This window comes from Sus scrofa, chromosome 15, assembly GCF_000003025.6.
Source record: "Sus scrofa isolate TJ Tabasco breed Duroc chromosome 15, Sscrofa11.1, whole genome shotgun sequence".
NCBI classification, from domain to species: domain Eukaryota; kingdom Metazoa; phylum Chordata; class Mammalia; order Artiodactyla; family Suidae; genus Sus; species Sus scrofa.
The window spans coordinates 14522846-14547354 of NC_010457.5; the positions used below are offsets into that span (position 1 = coordinate 14522846).

At 37.4% G+C, this 24509-nt stretch overlaps 1 protein-coding gene across 1 annotated transcript in view; it reads right to left on the bottom strand.

Moving 5' to 3' along the window:
* Nucleotides 1-24509, bottom strand: part of THSD7B (thrombospondin type 1 domain containing 7B) — a 1521641-nt gene that overhangs the window by 433851 nt on the left and 1063281 nt on the right. Inside the window, 3 exon segments of the mRNA XM_021075621.1 lie at nt 595-710; nt 10415-10649; nt 12389-12580. Coding sequence (XP_020931280.1) covers nt 595-710; nt 10415-10649; nt 12389-12580 — 543 coding nt within the window.

Genomic DNA, 24509 nt, shown 5'->3' on the forward strand with positions numbered 1-24509 from the left:
CAGCCTAGGGGTCAAATCATAGTTGCAGCTGCTGGCATATATCACAGCTATGGCAACACCGGATCCAAGCTTTATATGAGACCAATGCTGCGGCTTGTAACACCACCAGGTACTTAACCCACTGAGTGAGGCCAGGGATCAAACCCACATCTTCATGGACACTATGTCAGGTTCTTAACCTGTTGAGCCACAGTGGGAACTCTCAGGCCCTACATTTTAATGAAATTGGCTGGAGTCAGGCTCCACGCACACAGGAGCCACAGATAAACTGTGATGGTATTGATGCTTTCTGAGGGACCATATTTGAATGGCTATTCAAAATGCCACAACTAATAGAAGATGAGTACCCCTATAATGCATGCCTGTGAAATCATGACACACAACAACTGAATATATATTCTCTGGCAAATCCTAATGTAGCTGGAAATCCAAAGTTTCATTGACAAATTTTACTAACTTTATCCCAAGGGTGATGATGTGCAAATGGAAAAGAAGGGAGTGCCCCTTCCACCACCTCTCACTTGTTGAGCAGTGGGGAAAGAGAGCAGGTGGTCAGGAAGGAAACAAAGCATGAAGGGAATGGCATCCACTTACCTGGTTGGCACACCCTTGGGCAGGGCGTCCACTCGCTGAAAGCAGTCACAGTGCAGTCCCTTTTACACGGGAGCAGACAAGGGCGCACAGTTTCAGGCCGAGTAGATTCTGGACACCTGGCAATTTGAAGAGACCTTATCAATGTCTCTTGGAGAAAGTAAGTGGTTTAACATAGAACCACCATCTTTCAGAACCCAAAATCCTGAGACCCTGTTCATTTTTATAGACAAGGGAACAAAGACCCGTGAAGTGAAGTTACCCACGCAAGAGCTCATAGCTAGAGGCAGAGCACGAAATAGACTTGATCCCTCTTGACCCAGAGACCAAAATACATTACTTTTCACCAGACCATAAAAGTTAAAACAATCACTGAAACTAATGCAAGACAAATACTGAGTACCTTCTCCAACGGCATGAATTCAAATAACATCTGATTTTTTTTTTCAGAATGCACAAATGTGATATTTTTTTAAATTTTATTGTAATATAGTTGATTTACAAAGCTGGATTAGTTTCATTTGTACAGCAAATTGAATCAGTCATACATATACATATATCCACTCTTTTTTTCCCATATAAGTTATTATAAACTATTGAGTAGATTTCCCTGTGCTATATAATAGGCTCTTGTTAATTATCTATTTTATACAGAAGTGAGTATATGTTTTCCCATCATCCTGATTCCTCCTTCCACCCACGATTTCCCCTATGGTAATCATAACATTGGTTTTGAGTAAGTTTGTTTCTGTTTTATAAATAAATTATTTTGTAGCATTTCTTATATGAGTCCACATATAAATGAAATCATATCATATTTGTCTTTCATTGTCTGATTTACTTCACTTAGTATGATAATCGCTATTTGCATCCATGGCATTATTTTGTTCTTTTTTATGGGTGAATTTGATTTAGTTTTTAAAAGCATTTTATTCAGAAACATATCAAATCAGTGATGCTATATAAGGCAACATATGGGTATACTGGGAAACAAACAAACAAAAAACATCGAAGACCACTTAAAAACACTGTACATGTTTCCTATGTAACATAATTTTAGAATAGTGCAGTAATTGGCAAGTGTCTCTTTTAGAACATGTAAATTGGTGAGTTGGAGTAAGCAAGACATGAGAGTAGTATGTTTGTTAGCAAATAACAAATATGCTAACTAGCATTAACAAGAGAAATATTTCAATTCTTTTATTTTGCTGATAATGTAATGTTCATATTGAGAGGAATATAGTCAGTAGATTCATAATCACTCAGAAGAACTGAAGTCTCAGAAAATGGCAAAAAAGTTTTTGTTTTTACTTGCATGCTTGTTTGCTTATTTTTATAAGGGGCTAAAATACATATATGTTATCTTACACAACAACAATATGCCAGGTTGAAAAACAAGAAAGCACTCAACAACAAATATTTACACTAAAAATGTTTCCCATAATTTTTTAAAATAAAGCACAGAGATGCAGGGTGTATAAAGCTTAATATAACATGAACTTTGGTATTAGATAGTGGTGAGTTAAGTGATTTTCCTATATTCTTTCTTTTATTCCTAATGACATCAGTGAGAGGCATTGTAATCTTCAGATTTTCAGATGGTACACAGAGGTGCTAAAATAATAAATAATGGACCCAAAGCCACATGGAGACAGAACTCTTGAAGAAACATAATGAAAGCAAAAAAACATTTAGGGAATTCCCATCGTGGCATGGTGGAAAGGAATCTGACTAGGAACCATGAGGGTGCAGGTTCTATCCCTGGCCTTGCTCAGTGGGTTAAGGATCCAGCATTGCAGTGAGCTGTAGTGTAGGTCAGAGACGTGGCTTAGATCTGCCATAGCTGTGGCTGTGGCGTAGGCCAGGGGCTATAGCTCCAATTAGATCCCTAGCCTGAGAACCTCCATATGCTGCTGATGTGGCCCTAAAAAGACAAAAAGACAAAAAAAATTAGCAAGTTCATATAGACAATTAAAACTTTTCAGTAGAATAAAACAGAAAATGGAGGAGATAAAATTAATGGAAAAAATCGTAGGTTAAAATGTCACAGAGCTGAAGAAAAGTTGAGAATTCAGAGTGAAAAGTCTCCCAACTGGGTACAAAATGACCAACCTGCAAACACAAAGAATGTCCAATTGTCAAACATCAAGAAAAGGTAAAAGAGGAAAGTAATGGCTGAGGGAAGAGAAGAAGAAAACAAGGTCACCTAATAAAGAAGGGGAGTCTGATTGAGGTCAAATATTGTCAGTTTACATATTTAGGAAAATGAAAATGTATTCTTAGTTTAAAACATTAGAAGCAATTCCAACACATAGGCAAAACATGAAGTTTGTGAATATAATGTACACAATATTATTCCTTCCACCGAGAGCTGAGGACATAGTGGGTAAAGGACAGGAGATGTTAGCAGAAGGGAAGAGAATGGGGCCCTGGGTGTGCTCATACAACAGAGCAGGTGATCAGAGAGCCAGTGAAGAGAAATGAAATAAGAAAGTTCTAAGTATATGAATCAAACATTCTAATACAGGAGTTCCCATTGTGGCTCAGCAGGTTAAGGACCTAATGTTTCTGAGGATGCGGGTTCGATCCCTGGCCTCGCTCAGTAGGTTAAGGATCCAGTGTTGCTACAAGCTGCAGTGTAGATCATGTAGATCACAAGTGCAGCTGGGATCCCACGTTGCTGTGGCTGTGGCATAGGCCTCAACTGCATTTTCCACTCAACCCCTAGCCTGGGAACTTTCATATGCTGCAGGCCCTAAAAAGAGAATGAAAAAAAATGCTAATGTAACCAACCAATGGAATATCAACCACATGAGGGGAGTCGAATCAGGGGAGGAGTTAGTGTAAATGGACATTTTACATTGATAATTGCACAGATAAATGAATGATATATGAAAAAATATATCATTTAAAGCTAAGAGGTAAACATTAGAAAGAGAGAGGGGATGGGGGTATATACTGGGGCTTGCTTGTCTTGACAGAAAGACACAATGGAGGTAGATTAGAAAGTAATAAATTGGTTGCCAGTGGCAGGACAGGAGGCAGAGGAGGGGTGAAGGGGAGGAGAGGCGGATTCAAGACTATTCATTGTTCTATATTATATGTCTCTTGTATTTTATTGAAATTTGTGAACCACATGGAGGCCTCCCAATCAAGATAAAGAGAGAGGGAAAGAAAAAGAAACAGAGAAACTATTAAAAAGTGGTTGTGTTTGGGATGTGTGGTCCTAAGTGGAGTGGAAGATGGTTAGAGACTTGTTGCTTTCCATCATCAGTCTGTATTATTTTACTTATACTATGGAGCAAATAATACTTTAAGTAAAATGGAGAACTGTATGGTGTTTCTTTAGAAAATTAAAAATAGAGCTACCATATGATCCCACAATCCCACTGCTGGGTATATATCCAGAGACTACTATAATTCAAAAGGATACATGCACCCCAATGTTCACTGAAGCACCATTTACAACAGCCAAGACATGGGAGCAACCTAAATGTCCACTGACAGAGGAATGGATAAAGAAGATGTGGTACATATATACAATGGAATGTTACTCCACCATAAAAAGGAATGAAATAATGCCATTCGCAGCAACGTGGATGGACCTAGCGATTATCATATTAAATAAAGTAGGTCAGACAAAGACAAATATATGATATTGCTTATATGTAGAATCTAAAATATGATACAAATAAACTTATCTACAAAACATAAATAAACTCACAAATGCAGAAAACAAACTTACAGATACCAAAGGGGAAAGAGGGGAAGGGATAAATTAGGAGTTTGGAATTAACATAAACACAATGTTATACATATAAAACAGATAACCAACATGGACCTACTGTATAGCACAGGGAACTCTACTTAATATTTTGAAATAATTTATTAGAAAAAAGAATCTGAAAAAGAATATGTGTGTGTATGTGTATATATACACATATATACGTATATATATACATATATATATATGAATCACTTTGCTGTGCACCTGAAACTAACACATTATAAGTCAACTCTTCTTAAATAAAAATAATTGAAATAGAAATGTATATACTCACAGGAAAAGAACTGGTCAACAAATTCAGTATAAGTGGTTTTGTTATTAATCATCCTTAATACACACAAAAAACTGTCTATCAAATAGACCAATTCAATGAACGTAAAAATAGAATGAAAAAATTGGTGTCTTTAGAGTATAGAGTGTTATTTAAACAAGCTATTCTTGGAGTTCCTGTCATGGTGCCGTGGAAACGAATCTGACTAGGAACCATGAGGTTGCAGGTTCGATTCCCTGGCCTTGCTCAGTGGGTTAGGGATCTGGCATTGCCATGAGCTGTGGTGTAGGCCAGTGGCTACAGCTCCGATTAGACCCCTAGCCTGGGAACCTCTACATGCCATGGGTGCAGCCCTAAAAAGACAGGAAAAATAAGAAATAAAAAAGAACCAAGTTATTCTTGTAAGGAAAACTTATGTCTTACTTTAGAAAAGAAAGCAAAAAAACACTAAATTCACTCCCAAGTCCTTTATTCATGCCTTGAAGTCTACTAAAATTAAAGCAAAGTGCTATGTATTCCATCTCTTCTCCAAATTTTCCTAGTATATCACTGGAAATGAAAGTACAACTTGGGGAACATCAATTTCCTGTGTGCTCAGTCGGGTGGTGGGGGTTTTGGGTGCATGGGCCTAGCCAGGACATGCTCACTCATATATCCACAAGTAGCTCAGAAAATTCTGTGGTGCTGGCTTGGTTTCCGGCTTCTGGAGAGGGTAGCTTACTCTGCAGAGTCTTGCTTCATACCAGTTAGGAGTTAGTCTCTTTAGGGGAACTGATACTGCCTACTTTTATTTACACTTTACTGGCATCACTCAGGATAAATACTCATTGGGCATAATGCCAACTCTTTATAACATGGTACCCTTGCTCCATCTGTGTCCTTTCTCTAAGCCCATAAGAGAGAAATGATACCAGCTCCTCAATGGCAACAGTCAATCTTAGGTTCCATTGCATTCATAGAGGCCACGGACTGAAAAATGGCCCTGAAATGTGATTCTGATCTGACAGAAGCCAAGCATTCTCTCACCAGTAAAACTTTGTTTTTGTTCATTTCTTCTGCCACTAATGTGTACCTTTTCCTTAGAGGTTCAACTTCCTTGTCCTTTCTACTTCCATGCTATCTACCCCTCCAGGGATCATTGCAGTTCCAATTACCATAAATTTCCTTTTAGTCTTCAAAAATGCTTTCCTTAACCATTAGCAAATTTTGTGCCCTCTACTTCTAAAAACTATATTTATATTCTGTGGTGTTTATTGTCACTGACCAAAAAAGGCTTTTGACATCTTTTGTGCGCCTGGTTTTCTGCGTGCATGTGCGTGTGTGTGTGTGTGTGTGTGACCGTGCATACATGTACATGCACTATATATACACTAATTTTGACTAATTTGGAATGTGGTGATGGGAGAATTCCATCTTACATTATATCTCTAAAATGCCCAATCTTAATGTAGTGCAACTATTTAGTAAGAGTAAGTGCATAATTGAAAGCATTCTATGCTCTTGGAGCCTGAAGACAATCCTTGGGGATATTTATTCAGTCACTTTCCGGATCAAAACTGAAGCCTTAAAAACCAAGGAAACGTATGGATTCACTTTTTATTTAGTAAACACAGTAGGGCGCCTCACCTTTTGCCATAATTTATACTGTCATGTAATGCTCTGATCCTAGATTGGCAATACTCTTGATAAAAGGATGAATGCATTCATTTCACTTCCATTTATATATATATATTTTTTTTTTCCTGGACTTGCACTAGGGCATTTCATAACAACTGCCTCTTGGTCATCCTGTAGGCTTCAGTTCCTTATAAGCACTATTCTGAAATGCATCAACTTCAGCTACAAAGATCTGCCATTTTTCAGTTATGTGCCCATAATCACGATGTAGACACAGCAGTCTATCTCAGCCCATAAATTGAGGAACTGTCTCAACCTGCCAACTTTTTAAAAATTAAAAGTGTAAATGGAGCTCTCATTTACTATATCTCATGGAATACCTACTGCGCTCACATTAAGGGCAGACAGTGTTTTACAGAACTTTTGGACGGCTGAGTTGTGTTATTTTAATCTCTTTATCATTATTTTTTGCACACTGCAACTGGAAAAAAAAAAAACTATGAATAGTGAAACAAAAGCAAACAAAACCCCCAAATATCCCAACCAGCTCTCACTTCTGTTTCAGTTATGCCTGAGCTAGTCCTCATTTTCTGATATGATCAGTGCTATTATTCATACAATGGTAATATTCTTAACCATATAATTACATGGAAACCAAAATACCAACCCAGGGAAGCAAGAACTTGTGAGGACTTCTGTGCATCTCAGTGCAGTAAGTTTAGAGATAAAATATATTATGTTAGCCCATCCAGTCCATAGAGATATGTTTCTTTCCTGAAGGCCACTCTTTTTGTAGGATATTTGCTACTTCTTTCCTCGTTCTATTGTCATCACCTCTACCTCAAGAGTTTCACAAATGGCAGGGGATTTTTTTTTGACTGTAATGGCTTTCACATAAGAAAAAGCAAAAGTATATTTTTCTGAAAGGGCAGAACAAAGGATACTTTCTACTGATAATCTCATTGTCTCACTGAGTGCTTCACTGGACACCAGGTATTATTTTCTTAGCTCAATTAATCTCATTAACCTCAAGAATTTTAATTAACTTTATTTTAAGGCAATGCAGGCTCCTCTCTTTTAGCAGGATCATTTGGAGACAAACAGTAAGAATTAAAACTATATTTTTAAGTCTCCAGCTTCATTAAAAGTGCAGAAAGTAATTAGTAGCATCTGTGTGTGTGTGTGTGTGTATATTGGGGGGGGGAAATATCTGTGCAATTCATTCCTCTGTGTTGGAAAATTGAGCAAAAGTGGAGGTTATTCATTGTAATAATAATATTTTAGTCTCACTTTTGTAAATTATCAAACAAATTCATATACATTTGTGAATTATGCTTTAAAGTATAACCTTTTGGCCATGTGACTTTTCTGGACACAAAACATTAACATTTGTGAAGTTCCTGTTGTGGCTTAGTAGGTTAAGAACCTGACATAGTGTCTGTGAGGATGTGGGTTCTAGTTTGATCCTTGGCCTGGCTCAGTGGGTTAAGGATCCGGCATTGCTGCAAGCTACAGTGTAGGCTGCAGATGCAGCTAGAATCTGATACTGCTGTGGCTGTGGCCATGGCCTCATCTGCAGCTCTGATTCAGCTCCTAGCCTGAGAACTTCCCTATGCCACATGTGTGGCTGTAGATTAAAAAAAAAAAAAAAAAAGATGTATATAAGCTGGTGGGGCTCAGATACTTTATAAAAAATTATCATTCAAAATAATCATAAGGCTAGACTAGGAAACAGCGGGCTATTTAAACATATAATCCAACTTTTCATGGCCAAATAGCCTTTACTATGTGATGATAATGTGTTTGGTAGTTGCCAGTCTCAGTTCTAACACAGCTAAGAAAAAAGCAAATTACATTCATATCAAGTGGATTTTTCCTGCTGTGATTCAGAGGTGAAAAGTTTTGTGGAAGGGAGATCAGACTTCAACTACACTAAATTTTCTCAGCACTGTAAAGACAATAATTTTCTGCATTTCATGTAGCATTTATTTCTATACCTAAGCTATATTTATTTTTCCATAAATATATTTAAGCTAATATTTCATGTATTTTTAAGCAGTTTAAAATTTACATTATAAAAAATGAACATTATCAGGGCTGCAACCCTTAAGATAAATGGAGTTGTCTTGTATACATAATATCATTATAAGTCTTTTGGAATTTTACCATAACATCATGAATTAGATGACCACCTGAAGCAAGATGGCATGTAAACATTATGTCCATGTTTGGCTCTATTGTCCATTCACTCAATCAGTATACATGGTTTTAAGGGTACCAAGTAAGTTGAAACACACTGTGATGCAAATTGATGTTCCAAAATTACCACAAGCAATTTTGATTTGGATGTTAAATGTTGGAGAAATAACATTTATGAGTTCATAAGAGCAGAAGGTCATATGTATGATCTGCTCATTATTCTTCACGGCAGTCCCCTTTGCCCAAATTTATCATGATACATAAAATACTTTTTTTCTTAAGATAAGGGATAAACGCCAGAGTCTCAATCTTCTGCAATTCATATACATTCCCTGTCAAACACTGTTACTTTCCTGGACATAGTTCTAATTAACTCATGAATTATAAAAATGTTCGTGGATAATAACCACATGCCAGACTTATTCTAAAAGCTGTGGTGGCAACAGTGAAGACCATTCAGCCCTCTGGAAGCCATATTTAGGAGAAGAGAGGGATTTCTTCCTGAATGTGCCTCACTTCAAGTCATAGTTATCTTCCCTTGCATTTGCATACGTCTGTTTATCGGAGGCTCCAATCCCAGCAGTATCCAGCCAGTCTGCCCTATTTGTGCCATCAGCAGTTTCTTTCCCTTAACTGAGCTTCCAGGACTTTGCTTCCACACAGCTCAAGTGGTTTCCATGGCAGTGCAGAGAAGGCGCAGAGCCCATCATCATGAGCCCCACGGTGAAATTAATCAGGTGTTTGAGTCACCCGTGACAGCAGCACCAATTGGAATGAATTAGGCAGAAGAACTAATGTCATGGCCCAGGTGGCCAGGGAAGGCAGGAGTGCACTTAAGGTGGGATGGGGCCAGGGCTTGATGCTGCAATTTCTGCTTCTTTCTGAGCATCAGATTTACTCCCTCTTCCTGCTTTACCCACCACCTATGACCATGGCGATGGCAATTCTCCATTCTCCTGCTTTACCCACCACCTATGACCATGGTGATGGCAATTCTCCATTCGTATACTTGAGCATCATGAACAGAAATAAGAGAGGGTTTCAGTTTCTTAGCATAAAAATTCCTGGGAAAGGGCCCTATGTTGCCTAGTTTGTGACACCAGACCAAAGTTTGCACCAGCCCATCCTGGTGACCCACAGTGGCTGGGGTAGGGTCTTTCGCCATTCAGAGGGGACTAGTTTCAACAATGTCATTTGGATATCTCTATGGATAGGCCAGTTACCCAGTCTCTCTATATGACATAGGTCCCTTACATTTTCTTTTCCATGAGCTTTCCTTCCAGGACTTGAGTAAGAGTTATGTCTACTCATTTGGTCTAGAGGAAAAACACCTACAGCTGAGTTTTTCAGCCACTTGCTCTTTTTCCTACATCACTTGCAATTGTTCTTGACCCCTTTTGACATCTATATCCTAGTCCCCATGTCCAAAATCTCCTATAGTTTTTAAAATGTACATCTCCATGTGCTGAGTATTGCAAACATGAGATTGTAAACTCACTTGAGGGTATGAATTAGTCTATTCAAACTGGCTGTATGGACTTATTGCAGACAAGATCAATGGGCCTCTAGAGAAGAGTATAACATGGCCCTGTATTTTCAAAGTATGTAACCTACCTTCATATGGACCTCATCTTTATGTTATTGGAAAGAGTCCAAAATACTGATGTCAGCTCTAGAAAAAATTTTCCTAGAAAATTTGATGATTCAGATTCAATATTTGTGGTCATTATGTTTACTGCTATTCATTAATTAATGTATACATTATAACTTAAAAAAGTATCTGCCTTTGGTTGAGACATACTTTTTAGTCTGTAAGAGCCAAACAAAATAAAACAAAACAAAAATCTCTTACTCTAGCACAGAGACATATTTGATGCTTGAAAAATGATTCTAAAATCACTCAACTATGCAATAGTCCTATACACTTTCAATAAACTACTGATAAATACCTTTTTGTCACCACTTGTCCTACATGACTCTTGACACAGAAGACCCTCCGTGTCTGAATGCCCACACCGCACGTAGCTTCTCCATTCGAGCCAATGGTTGCATTAAGTGCAGTGACCAATGTGTCTTCAGAACAGGGGCCCCAAGGTGAGGTCTCCCAGTAGAGCTGCATACAGGAATGGTCATTGCATGAGCGATACTCTTGAAGGGCCTGACTTGGAGGGCATGGTTTTCCACCTGCAAAAATCAAAATCAAAAAGAATACAGAGCTGTTGCTATTATTATCATGTTGCTGCCATTGTTAGTCATTCTTATTTGTGTTGCTTTTGCCATTTTAATGGTCTGGAAGGATGGCCTCTTTGATATAATCTTCCAAAGGACTGAGCCACTGCACCCCACTTCTGTCTCTATAGTCATGGTCCTTTTGTTCTGAGTAACAATACATTGCAACTTCTCTCCTAAATAACAAGTCAATGGCACACCAGTTAGATTTCAGAAACTAGTTGATTCTACCAGCCACCTCTGCATAATGTATCTCTGAGATAAACTTAAAAGAAAATCTGCTTTATTTTAATATTATTATGCCTAAATAAATGAGTCATTTAGATATTACAGCTCATGGTCTTGAAGGGATATTAAGTCAAAGACAAATCCACATATACCAATTACCTACACACTGACTCTCTTTCCTAAGACAGTATAGTGTTATTTTCATCAGAGAACCATTTAAGACATCCATCCTTCTTCAAGCAGTGCATTTTACTGCAATTTGAGAAATCCAGAACTCTCTCTTAAAGTTTGGCAGGATAGAGTCCATCTTTAAACTCTGAAATAATATCTGACAATGTGTTATCCACTGGCAGCAAGGCCAGACAGATGTGCATCATTATACTCTTGGGTGACTCAGACAATCAAATTTCATTACTATCCTTTTTTCACATTTTTATACTCATGTAAAAACTTGTATTTATCTAAAATATTGATTTTTTTCCCTACTCTTCCATACTATAATGTCTTATTCAGTGGGCTAAATGCTCCAGAAGATTTGTAACATTGGTTTCCTTATTCTTGTTATTTTTCCCCCATTAAATACTAGTGACTTGTTTCTCCTTCCAGAAAGGTAACAGATAAGAGGAAGAAGCAACTTCCCTTTAAGAATATGAAAATCTTCATTCCTCTTAACCCTGGCCCCATTTCTTCATATCACAGTACAAAATGTTATCCAAAAATGAGTTCCTCAATGGAGATCCCTGGTGCCTCAGCAGGTTAAGGGTCCGGCACTGTCACTGCTGTGGCACAGGTTCAATCCCTGGCCTGGGAACTTCCACATGCCATGGTCACTGCCAAAAAATTAAGAAGAGTTCCTCAAGCCAATGGCCATATCACTTTGCTATCCCAACTGAGTTTTCAGCAGAGGAAGCCAAGGGAGGGCCTGAAAGGCATGAGGGATGTATTTGGGGACAGAGACCATGGCTCAAAATGATAGGAACAGCTGCTTCTCTAATTTGTTCTGATGTCTCCTGTTTATAGCCCCTTAGCACAATTTAGCTTCTTCAAAGCTATTTTCACAGTCTACATCTTCTTCCCTCTCACAGCATGCCAGCCTTACAAAATACGAGACAAGGACATACAGATCAGGTTGCTTGCCAATGTTAGTGGCATCCCCAAGTCAAGACACCATGTCTCTTGATTCCTAATTTGGAACTCATTTTATAAGACATAGTCCAATTATGTTCCAAACTGCATGAGATATCTGAAGCTGGATGTACATCAACCAAGGTTTGTATTCTTCCCTAAAAAAAGTATAATGAAAACTAACATTCATCCAATTGTCATGGCCTGTACATGGACTAAAACAATGCATGTCCGTATGGGAACCCAGCAGAGATAAACTGGATGCTTTGAGACAAAAGGCATGCTTGCAAAGCAAACTGTTCATGTGGATTTAGGGAACAGAAACTTTTCCTATTACTCACCTTCTCCAGCCAATGCCAGGATCGTCCTTGACCTCGTCTGTTTCCCATCTGAGTTTTTATTTGAACAAGACTGGGAGCAGGATGACCACTCTGTCCACTCGCTCAGCACACAATCCATTCGGCAGGGGATCTCACAAGCCATCTGTTCTGGAGGAGGAGATGCTGGGCAGAGACTCCCTGACACATCTTCTCCTGCAATCAACCAGATCAAGACAGATACTGACAAGTGTTACGTTGAGGCCAGTCCAAGGAATATTTAGGTTCATCATTTCCTCTGTTACTTCAGTTTAGCTTAGAAGACCTCACCTGGTGTCTAAGCCAAGAGTGTACAGAAAAAGTTGTTTTTCAACCTTTCATAATATTTATGTCAAGAAAAACTGTCAGGAGATAATTTGGCATTCAGAGAGGTAGTTACAGCAGCAAAACTGCCATTTGTCATCATTCCAGGGACAAGTGGCCTTCTTCCAGGAGCAATTTAGGATGGATAGCTGGAGACAGACAGGACTGATATGCTATTGACAACGATATGTAACAAGTACCTGTTTTTCTGCAAAATGGGAGTCAGAGTAGTCTGTTGGCCTGAAAAACCACAATTTATGTTGAGCAATCTATTCTACCTCCCTCAAATTATCAGTCTAATTGTCTATTGGGTGTTTTCACCTCCAACTATATAATCTTAAGCAAGAATATCGCACAAGCATTCTTTTATTCTGTTTGTGCATAGTGGTAAACCCTAAACCACAATGGAAATGAACCTGTGGCCCAAATTGTATAACGTGTTGAGACGAAAGTTGAAAGTAAGTCTAAATCTCCCCTAATCTATTCCCCCTTTAGACAATATGACAAACTACTCAAATATATATATAATGTGACAAACTATTCAAATATATATGTAACTTCTCAAATATATACACTCATATATATGATGGGGATGGGGGATGGAGTTTTAAAATTAAAGGTAAGACATAGGTAATGATTTCTAAATTGCTTTTTGATATCTCAAATGATTACAATGAATTTTTAAAACTCCTTTAGCTTATTTATTCACTATCTTTAGAATTCAAATATTCCTCTTTATAGAGAACAAGTCAACTCTTACTGTTCTCCACATTCACAGTTACTTCATAAAAACAGAATACATGAAGAGGAGTGATGCCTATTTATGGTTTGAAGCAACAACATGAAAGGTGGAATGGCGACCACAGGAGAGAAGCAGTTTTATCCATGTGACTTTAGGACTGTTGAATTCTGTCATATTATGTCTGACACATTAAACAACTGCAAATAGGGACTAACATTTACTCAGCATCTCTATTGTGCTAGGCACTGTTCTCCTAAGATGCTCTTAGAGGAAGGTGTGACCCATCTTACTTTGTAGATAAGAAGTCAGTGGCTCTAGAAGGAAAATGTGCTCAGAGTCATATGGGCCTGAGTTGGGAAGCCATTGGAAACCTTCAAATACCAACACTTCTGGTTTCCGCATTAACCATATTGTGTCTCATTCTGAGAGATGGATCTTCCTCTTCAGAGGAAGTGAACAAAAGCTGAGAGTAAACAAGACTGCCTGCAGAAGAGGCTAGTGCCCTCCTAATATCCCCATTCATATTTGTAAATGAGGCCAGGCTCATCGCCCCTGAGGTACAAATAAAACTTTTCAAGCATATTATGGGAAGTAATAAAGATTCTAGCAGATACTCAAGCTGAAAGATCTGTTCCAATCACTCTTTTCAGTCTCAATCTATTTTCAGGTTGAATTCACACTAGATATGGACACGCAAATATGCATGCAGACAGACAGACAGACAGACACACACACACACACACTGACACAGCTTAGGGGGAGTGCTTGCCTAAATACAGAAGTAGGAAGGTCAAAGAAAACATACAACCTACATCTAACCAAAATATTCAATTCCCACATTTATGTATATTATAAATTACAAGCATAATTTTGTACACACAAAAAATTTAAAGCTGTGTCTTACAAAGAAGATTTTGAGGAATGAGATATTGGAAGCAATCTTATTTTGAAAAATGGGGGGAAAGCTGAGAAATATTGGATTAAAATCGTAAACCCGGTCTCACTACTGGACAGTAGTGACTGCTGAAAATTCTAGTTGCCATGTAAACATCCTCAGATGGAAATGGTTATGGAATGTTTTTCAACCATATTTGGCCAATGGCCATCCTTTTGGGAGGAGCATCTCTCCCAGAAATAGAATTTTTTATTAATATGTTTTGAGAAAATCCTGCCTTCAAGATTTACAAAATCATCAACTACTGTTTGATAAGCACACACCCTGTCCAAGGACTATACGAGATAAATATAAATAAAAATGCTATGATTTATTCCCCTAGAGCTCATGATTAATAACAGAGATGAGCTATAAATACATAAAGATAAAACCTAGTCTAAAAGTAAATGTCAAGTTGCAAACGTGTGTTTGAGCGAAGACTGTAATGATATAAGGAGGAGAAGGATCTCTGAGGAACAACTAGCCTGATAGTAGCAGGGTTTCCACAAGGAGAACAAGAAAGGTGGTAATCAGGGAGGTCATGTCAGGCAATGCAAGTGTCAACAAAGGTATAATGATAGGAAAATAGAGGTATGTGGAAGACAGTACTGAAACTGCAGGAGGAGAAGAGAAAACTCATATTGGAAGAATTATTTGACATCATATTCTGAATAACTCTGACATACCAGGTTTGTTCTATTTCTGCTTACCTTAAATTCCCAAATGATTGGGCTTTCCAAGACCCATTTTTTTTTTTTCTTTTCATGGCCACACCAGCAGCATATGAAAGTTCCCAGGATAGGGGCTGAATCTGAGCTGCAGCTGCAGGTCTATGCCACAGCCATGGCAACACTGGATCCAAGCCTCATCCCAGACCGGGGCCACAGCTTGAGGCAATGCCAGATCCTTAAGCCACTAAGCGAGGCCAGGGATTGAACTTGCATCCTCATGGACACTACGCCATGTTCTTAACCTGCTGAGCCACAGTGGGAACTCCTCATGACCCAAATTTAACATCCTCCCCAGTCATCTATCATTCAGGACCCTTAATACTCACTTCTGAGGCTGAGATGCTTTTTAAAACCTAAGCTTTCCCACATACAGATATACCCAGGTCTACCTTGCAGTGAATGTCAAAACCCCCACCAACACTTTGCTAGCTACTCTATATGTGCCAATTCAGAAATGTGAGCAAACAGATGAGTCCTTCTTTATGGAAGCCAAACTAAGAGTCATAAGCAGACTCTGCAACATTAGTGTGTGACCTATTTCATAAGAAATCTTGCCAAAGAAAAGCTACATAATGAAAGGCTCCTCATCACAGGTGGCCAAACAGGACAGAGGTTAAGTGTCTGAAGGTGAATCCTAGCACTACATATCCTCTTGAGTATATCAATTAATTTAATTGAACTTCATGTGCAATAATGAAATAATAACACTTAATTTTCAGGGAGAGTCTGAAGGTTAGAAATCACTTATGCAACATATATAGCAGGGTGTCCAACAACAAGGGAAGACTCAATATAGAGGGACCTTAAAAGGTGTTGTTTGCAAAGATGTATACCACAAAACCTAATGGCATTCCTGACCTAAAAAATCTAGATATTTTTGCCATAATGATGGAAAGCATTTGCTTTACTCTGTGTGTGCGTGCATATATATACACACATACATATGTATATACATATAACTACCAACAACCTCAAAGACTGGTTCACATAATATATAAAGACTTGTTTATAATTATCCAGATTAATTTCTTTATATGTGGCTCACCGAAAAACCAAAAATAAAGCCCTTGATCATGAATAACCTCATCTACCCATTTACATTGATATAATTATCTTCCCATTGCCCAGAGAGAACCTATTTCAAAAGAGGAGCATTTTTACTTTCCTGATTTCATTTTTGTGGTTGGATCAATGAGACCAACTGAAATCTCAGGCAAGCGTGGAAAATAAAGCAGCACGTGGGACAGAAACTTAGTCACTATAAGTGATTTTCACAAGTTCTTATAATCTAATGTCATAATAAAATTGAACATACTTAAGAAGAAAATTGAGTTCATCTTTCAAGAAGACTCTAAAATACCCCCAGTCCTCATCAGGCTCCCTGGGATCAATAATGACAAACTTCATATACTCTCCTCATGGAATAGACTGATTTAAAATAAAGCAGTTGTGATTCTGGAAATATGGGATATGGTGCTACTCCAATCTTGTCATTCAGTATTTATTAATAATTTAATATGGTGAAATCCACATGACATAAAATTAACCATTTTTGAGTGAACACTTCAGTGGCATTTAGTAAATCAGGGAGGTTTTTGCAACTACCACTTCTATCTAGTTTCAAAATATTTCATTATTCCAACATAAAACCCTTTACCCATTAAACAATTTCTCCCCATTATCTCCTCCCTAAGACCCTGGCAGCCACCAATTAATATTCTATCTCTACAGAATTATTTATTCTAAATATTTTGTGTCGATGGAATCAGATGTTGTAAGCTTTTGCATCAGACTTCTTTCACTTAGCATAATATTCTGGAGGCTTATTTATGTTGTAACCTATATCACTACTTCACTCCACTTTAGGATGGAATAATACTCCATTGTATGCATATATCATGAATTGTTTATCCATTCATCTGTTGATGAGCACCTTTTGGCTACTGTGAATAGTGCTGCTATGAACTTGCTTATACATGCCCTTGTTTGAGTACCTGTTTTCAGTTATTTTCAGTATATATCTAGGAGTGGAATTCCAGGATCATATTCATCACTCGATTTTGCTTGTTTGTGATTCTGGAGACCTTGGCATAGATGACCGGAAGACTGGTCTTGGCTATAATTCAAACTACTGTTCTCATGCTTGCCCATTCATGGCTAAAAACAATAGTTCTTAGATGAGAGAAAGAAAAATTCTTTCTTTAAAAGTATAATTTATTAGTGATATCATATGGTATTTGTCTTTCTCTTTCTGACTTATTTCATTTAGTATGAGAGTCTCTAGTTCCATCTATGTTGTTGCAAATGGCATTATTTCGTTATTTTTATGGCTGAGTAGTATTCCATTGTGTATATATACCACATGTTCCTAATCCAATCGTCTGTCGATGGACATTTGGGTTGTTTCCATGTCTTGGCTATTGTGAATAGTGCTGCAATGAACATGCGGGTGCATGTGTTTTTTTAAGGAAAGTTTCGTCTGGATATATGCCCAAGAGTGGGACTTCCAGGTCATATGGTAGTCCTATGTACAGATTTTTCAGGTACCTCCATACTGTTCTCCATAGTGGCTGTGTAGCATTGAGAACCACGTCTAGATACTTACATTGCAACACAACAATGGGAGGAAAAAGTATGTATACATGTATGTGTAAATTGGTCCCCATGCTGTACAGTGGAAAAAAATTAAAAAGTATAATTTATTGACAATGTTGTGTTAGTTTTAGATGTACAGTAAAGTGATTCAATTATATATATGTGTGTGTGTATACATATAGATACACATTATTTTTTTCTCATATTCTTTCGATTATAGGTTTTTACAAGATATTGAATATAGCTCCCTGTGCTATACTGTAGGTCCTTGTCATTTATCAATTTTTCATTATAGTAGTGTGTATCTGTTAATTCAAAATCCTAATTTATCCCTTTCCCTGCATTTTCCCCTTTGATAATCATAATTGTGTTTTCTATGGCTGTGAATCTGTTTCTGTTTTGTAAATAAGGCAATTTGTATCATTTTTTAGAATCCATATAAAACTTTTCAAACAGTTTGTCTTTCTCTAACTTACTTCACTTAGTATGATAATCTCTAGGTCCATTGAGAGAAAGATTCTTTTCTTTTCTTTTTTTTCAGTCCCTGTACCCATGGCATATGTAAGTTCCCAGGCCAGGGACTGAATCTGAGCCACAGCTGGACCTATGCCACAGCTGCAACCTACACCACAGCTGCAGCAGTGCTGGATCATTTAACCCAGTGTGCTGGCATTGGGATCCAAGCCAAGCCTCTGCAGCAATTCTAGCCGCTGCAGTTGGATTCTTAACCCATTGCGACACAGGGCGAATCTCTAGAGAGATTCTTCAACATATGAATAAGCTCAAGATTTCCTAAAAAATGTTTCCTAAAAAATGGTTTAAATGTATATGCTACTTAAAGTATAAATAGCTCATGGCAGACTCTCTATTGCTACTAGTCAAGCAATCATGTAAATTTAACGCTAATGTAGCTTTCAGACTTTGGGCTTTCCACAACAAACTAGTGTTTAAGTCATAGCTATGCTATATCCTATATCCTGTGGCATTTGTGTTACAATCCTAAGGAACTAAATTTTAATATTATGAGCTACCACCTCTCTTTTATAATACTAGAACAAACAGTTATAATTCTTAGTTTTCTGTCCGATACTATAAGTGTCCAAAACAAGAAAAGAATATAAACAAAGCAGAAAGAGAAATCCAGGTATCTACAAATCTACAGTCTGATTTTAAACACATATCAACATTTTGTCATTATACACACTTCAAACAACCTTATTCTTCCAAAAAGAATGCAATTTGGGTACTTCATTGATATTTCTTCTCGTATACTCTTACACTGTCTATGGAAAATAATAAAACATTTATCAAAATACTCTACATGTCATAAAATTTTATGTCCTATTTAAATCTCAGAAAAGAATGCCAATAAATGTTGATTAAATCCTTGCCAAGAGCTGAGTAAGATGTCAACGGATGGTACATAGGAAATTTACTGGAATTCACATGCACTTAATTCCACTTTTTTAATTTAAATGTTATCTCCTTAAAGGCGAGGAGCCCCTGGTCACTTCTGGACTGGGATCCTAATCTGCTGAGGGAATGTTTATATTTCAAACCAATAAAATATGAAACAAAGCTAAGGGCTAAACAGAAGCTATGTGCAGTAAAGCAATGCCAACAATGCAATTAATGTTTCTGCCTGATAATTTTAAAATTTGAAGCTAATTTGTCTATCTAGTTTAAACATATAGGAAGGCAAATAAAGAAACCTGATGTTGGGTTATCATTTTCATAATAACAAAAACAACTGCAATAAATAACATCAGCATCTGATATTTTGGAGAGCAGAGAGTGACTGATATTCTGTGTAAATCACATTGTTTACTAAATATTCATATTGACAGCATTACTTAGGCACTATTGTCACATCTGAGGTACAAAGAAATTAAAAGCACTTGCTTGAGTCACATGGCTTATGTGTCTGAGCTGGAATTGGAAAACATACCTGCTAGACATTACAAGCTAAATTTTTAACCATTTTGCTGTATTGTACCCTGGTTCATATCTCACAAATGTCTTTCTTATTATATTACTTTTAGCTGACGCTAAACCATAAAGAAGGGATTGTATACAATTCATTGCCAGCTAGTCAGTAAATTTAGTATTGGAAAGAGAAAGCCCTGAAGAGTGAGCAGCTTAATTACCTAGGAAATGCATCACAAGATGAGGCAGAATAGGGCAATATGCTCCAAAAATGGAAAAGATAAGCAGATGAGAGAAAGTTCAGAATGGAGAGATGGAAGAATAAGATAGGAAGTAAGACCAAATAGGAACAGGAAAGCATGGACATTCAGCCATATCAGTATAATGTATGATTAGATAAATGACACAAACACACAAAAAATATAATAATGATGTAAGGATGCTCATAAAGTGAAAAACAATAACTCTAATAGCAAATAAAAGAAAAAAAAAGAGCTGTTGATATACACAGGGGAGACCAAACATAGGGGAGACCAAAACAAATGTTAAAAGGAAAATACTTTAGGTAAGAAATAAGAATAGCTAAAAATAAGAAAATAATATTTCCAACATATTTACAAAGGTCAGAATTTAGCTGAAATTGCATCTAATAGCAGGTGAGCTGTTTGTTCTGAGGCCTAACTCAGAAGTTATATCAAGTTCTTCAGCATCCAAGAATATAATAACAGCAGCTAACACCTGGATCACTTAGAAAGTACCCAGCCTAATATTACATCTTACAAGCATCTATTAACTCATTTAATCCTTAAGACATCAGTAATAGTATATATGTACATAGTAGATGTTAGTTATTACTGCATGTATCAACTGCACGTATCAACTCATTTAGATGTCACAATACTATGAGGTAAAAACTAACAGTATGTTCTTTACATAGATGAGATTACTGAGTCTCAAGTAAATTAAAATTATATGCTCAAAGTCAAAAGCAAATAAAATGCTGAAGCCTGAATTTGGACTTGGGCAACCCAGCTCTAGAGCCCATTTCTTCAACACAATGCTTCATTGACACGCATATCATCTACTCACTGTCAGGACAATTTATGTACCTGGCTACACAAAACCCGATCTTGTAGAGAATCGGTCAAGTGTAAAGCATCCCAACTCCTTTAGCTCATGAATCTGATGTGTTACTCAGGGTGAGAGAAAATGCAAAAGGGCAGACACAGTATACGATTTATGTGCAAGCTACAATTGCTTAAAAAAAAACCCACATAAAAATCTAACAAAATGTTTTAGGGCTGAAACATCACATTTTCTCGGTCTCAGTTACACATTCTGGGGTAAAGTAACCACTATTTTTATGTGTGTAAAGGCTTGAAAATTACTCATTATGACTCAGGTTTGGGGAAAAATAACTATTTATGTACTTCTGTTTTTGGACACCTATCAAAATATGACCTTGAAAATCACTTTTTTTTTTTTTCCTAAAAGTGGCATTATTCACAAGCCCTGATTTCTGGTTGGTAGCTGGGGTCAGATGGGAGATGGGGAATGGGTGGCAGACAGAAATACATCCTTTTAAAGTAACTGAACACCTTGTGATAAAACAATCTTTTCAGTTACCTTGGTCTCAGTTTTTCAATGTTTCTCCCTCTCCTTTCTTTCCTTCCCTTTGGGTGGCAGCCAAGGGTAAGAGGAATGTGCATCAAGGTCACATATTCTCCTTTGAAGCTTTCTGGTTCCCCATAGGGCTATTTCCATCTACTTGGCCTTTCTGTATCATTCCCTAGTCTTTGAAGGTGCACCTACATCTACCGCTCATTTTTAGGGTCCCATCACAGCTTCCAATTTTCTAATCCATGCACTTTCTATTCACTTCTGACTGCAAGCTCACTGCAGTTTCCTTGGGCAGTCAACACTTCCACATCCCACACTGAGGTATGATTTCAGGATGGTCCCATGTTATAAACTGTGTAGAGCAAGTTTAGAGGGTGGTGAGCAGCTAGCTCAGACCCACTCTGGACCAAAACATAGCACAGCACTGTCTCACTATTATAGTCCCATGTATTTATGCTGGGGTACAGTAAACCCTGTGTGCGCAGTCTCTTCCTGCAGGCTCAAATCAGGGAACCAGGCACCGGTTCCTCTGCTTTTGCTTTCCTTTTAGCCTATCTGAAATGAGGAAATGTTTCATTTTCTTAGCCTTGGATTTTATCTGCAGAAAGAGAGGCGGCCAAGGACTGTCATGTTCATGTACCTTTTCTCAACATCCTCTCTAGATTCCTCCTTTCTGATGCAGGAAACTGGCCAGTGAAGGATACTGGCTTATGTTAAAACTGAGCCTTCTGGCCTCTCATCTTGATATCTTGAGGGAGCTATTTGGAATTTACAAAACACTTCTCTCCCATATGTCTGGCTCTTGTGGTGAAAACTTGTTTTCAGGATTATCATCTTTGAAAAGAGCTTCAAAATTTCATTTTTAGGCACTGACTTTCTCTGTTTGCATTTGAGGTATAATAATCTTAATTTTTTTTGGACACAGTGGATAGCTCAGAAACGTGGTGAGGAGGCAGGGAGGTCCTGTTCAAGAAGGCACAGAGACAGATACGGAAAGAAAAGCACACCGATGTTCCTCAAAACACAATTTGAGGCCATCTGCTTAGTGTGGAAACCTGGTTTCTCATGATAATTTTAGAGAGAGATGCTCTATAATTTTTAAAAGATGAATCCAGAATGACAATGATGGAATAAACGACATTTGTAATGCAAGACATGCTTCTTCAAAAGGGAATATCTTGGAGTAAGTAAACAATGCATTATAATGGCCAGAATATTTGATGAGGAGTTATGATATCTGGATTGGAGTTCTGCCTTGAATACTTACCAGAATGTGACCCTGGAAAGTTGTGAAGCTTTTTTAGGTTCAGATGCCTTGTGTAAGGGCAGTGGGGCATTACCATCATCCCTGATTATATCATCACATCTGAAGACAGATCAAAGAGGCTAACGTAAAATATACTTTGGAAATTGCAAAGTGCCACTTATATATAATGTGGCTTTTTATTACTGGTGAAAATGGGGATAAAAGTCATACCAAATAGAAAAATGATCTGAGTCAAAGATACTATCTATTTTTTTCTCCATCCTGATTTTGTCTTAGCTGGAAAAAATAAGGAGAACTGAAATAATTATAAAGGCAGAAATAATATTCCTCATTTCATCTATCTACCTACCTAGATACATATCTAGCGATTTGGAAAAGGATATGAACCAGCTTGAAATGTGTGGTATACCTTTAGAAAGTACTTTAAATTGCTAAGTTTCCAAATATTTGAAAACCAGTATTTTGAAGATAAACTGGGGAAGTCAGTAAACTGACAATATACCAGTAAAGAATGATCCTTTCTCTCTGAAATTAACCTTTAGGGACATAATTTTAATGCCTTTTAAGTGGAGAATATATTATGATTTATTTAACTACCTCATTTTAATTACACAATTAAGATATTTTCAATTTCTGTGTGATACACATATTGCAAAGAATATTTTTGACCATATCATTGATTGCTTTCCTAAGAATAAATGCCTAGAAATGGAAAAACAAAGTCAAGGAATGTGAACTTCATTAAAGTCCTTGCATAAAACATTGCCAAGATATTTTTATTTCATTATTTATCATCACCCTTAATTTTTAATTTACATACAGTAAAATTCACTCTTTGTTCTATCAGTTCTATGGATTTTTTCAAATGCATAGAGCCTTGTGTTCATTACCAAAACCATGAGACAGAACAATTCTATCATAAAAAGAAAAAAAGTGTCCTTGTGCTGCCCTTTTGGAGTCAACACCTACCCCCCGATTTTAATCTCTGGAAAACACTGATCTACTCTCTGTCCCTACAGTTTTACTACTGTCACCCAGAATGTTCTAAAAATGATATTACACAGCGTATAACTTCTATAGCAAAGTGCCTTTGAGGTACATCCATGCTGCTACACATATCAACATTTCATTCTTTGGCTGCTATGTCATATTCCATCACATGGATATAGCATATTTTGTTTATCCATTCTTCTGCTGAAGGACATTTGAGTTATTTCCACATTTTGGTGATTTTAAATAAAGCTGATATACAGGTTCTTATGTAAATATAAATTTTCATTTTGGGGGGGGTAAATAAGTAGGAGGGGAATTGTTGGGTCATATATAAGTATAAATTTTATAAGACACTGTTAAACTGTTTTCCAAAGTGGCCATACCATTTTTCATTTCATCAACAATGTATGGGACTTTCTTTTTTTATTCTTTTTTGACCACTCTGCGGGATATGGAGTTTCCAGGCCAGGGATCAGATCCGGGTCACAGTTGCAATCTACACTGTAGCTGTGGCAATGCCAAATTCTTTAACCTACTGTGCCAGGTCGAGGATTGAAGTATGCCCCAGCACTCCAGAGATGCCACCCATTCAACTGCACCACAGTGAGAGCTCTCCCTTAGCCCCTTATTTCTTATGTATGGGCTTTCCAGTGGCTCTGAAAACTTTGTTGCTTAATTTTAATAATTTTTACAGGGGTATAGTGGTAATAACATTGTAATTTCTTTTTTCTTTTTATAGCCACACCTGTAGCATATGGAAGTTCCAGGATAGGGGTCGAATGGAAGCTGCAACTGAGGCCCACAGCAATGCGGGATCCGAGCTGCACCTAAGACCTATGCTGCAGCTTGAGGCAATGCTAGATCCTTAACACACTGAGCAAGGCCAGGGATCAAACCTGAATCCTCATGGACACTATGTCAGGTTCTTAACCCACTAAGTCACAAAGGGAACTCCAATTTTTTTTTAATTTTAT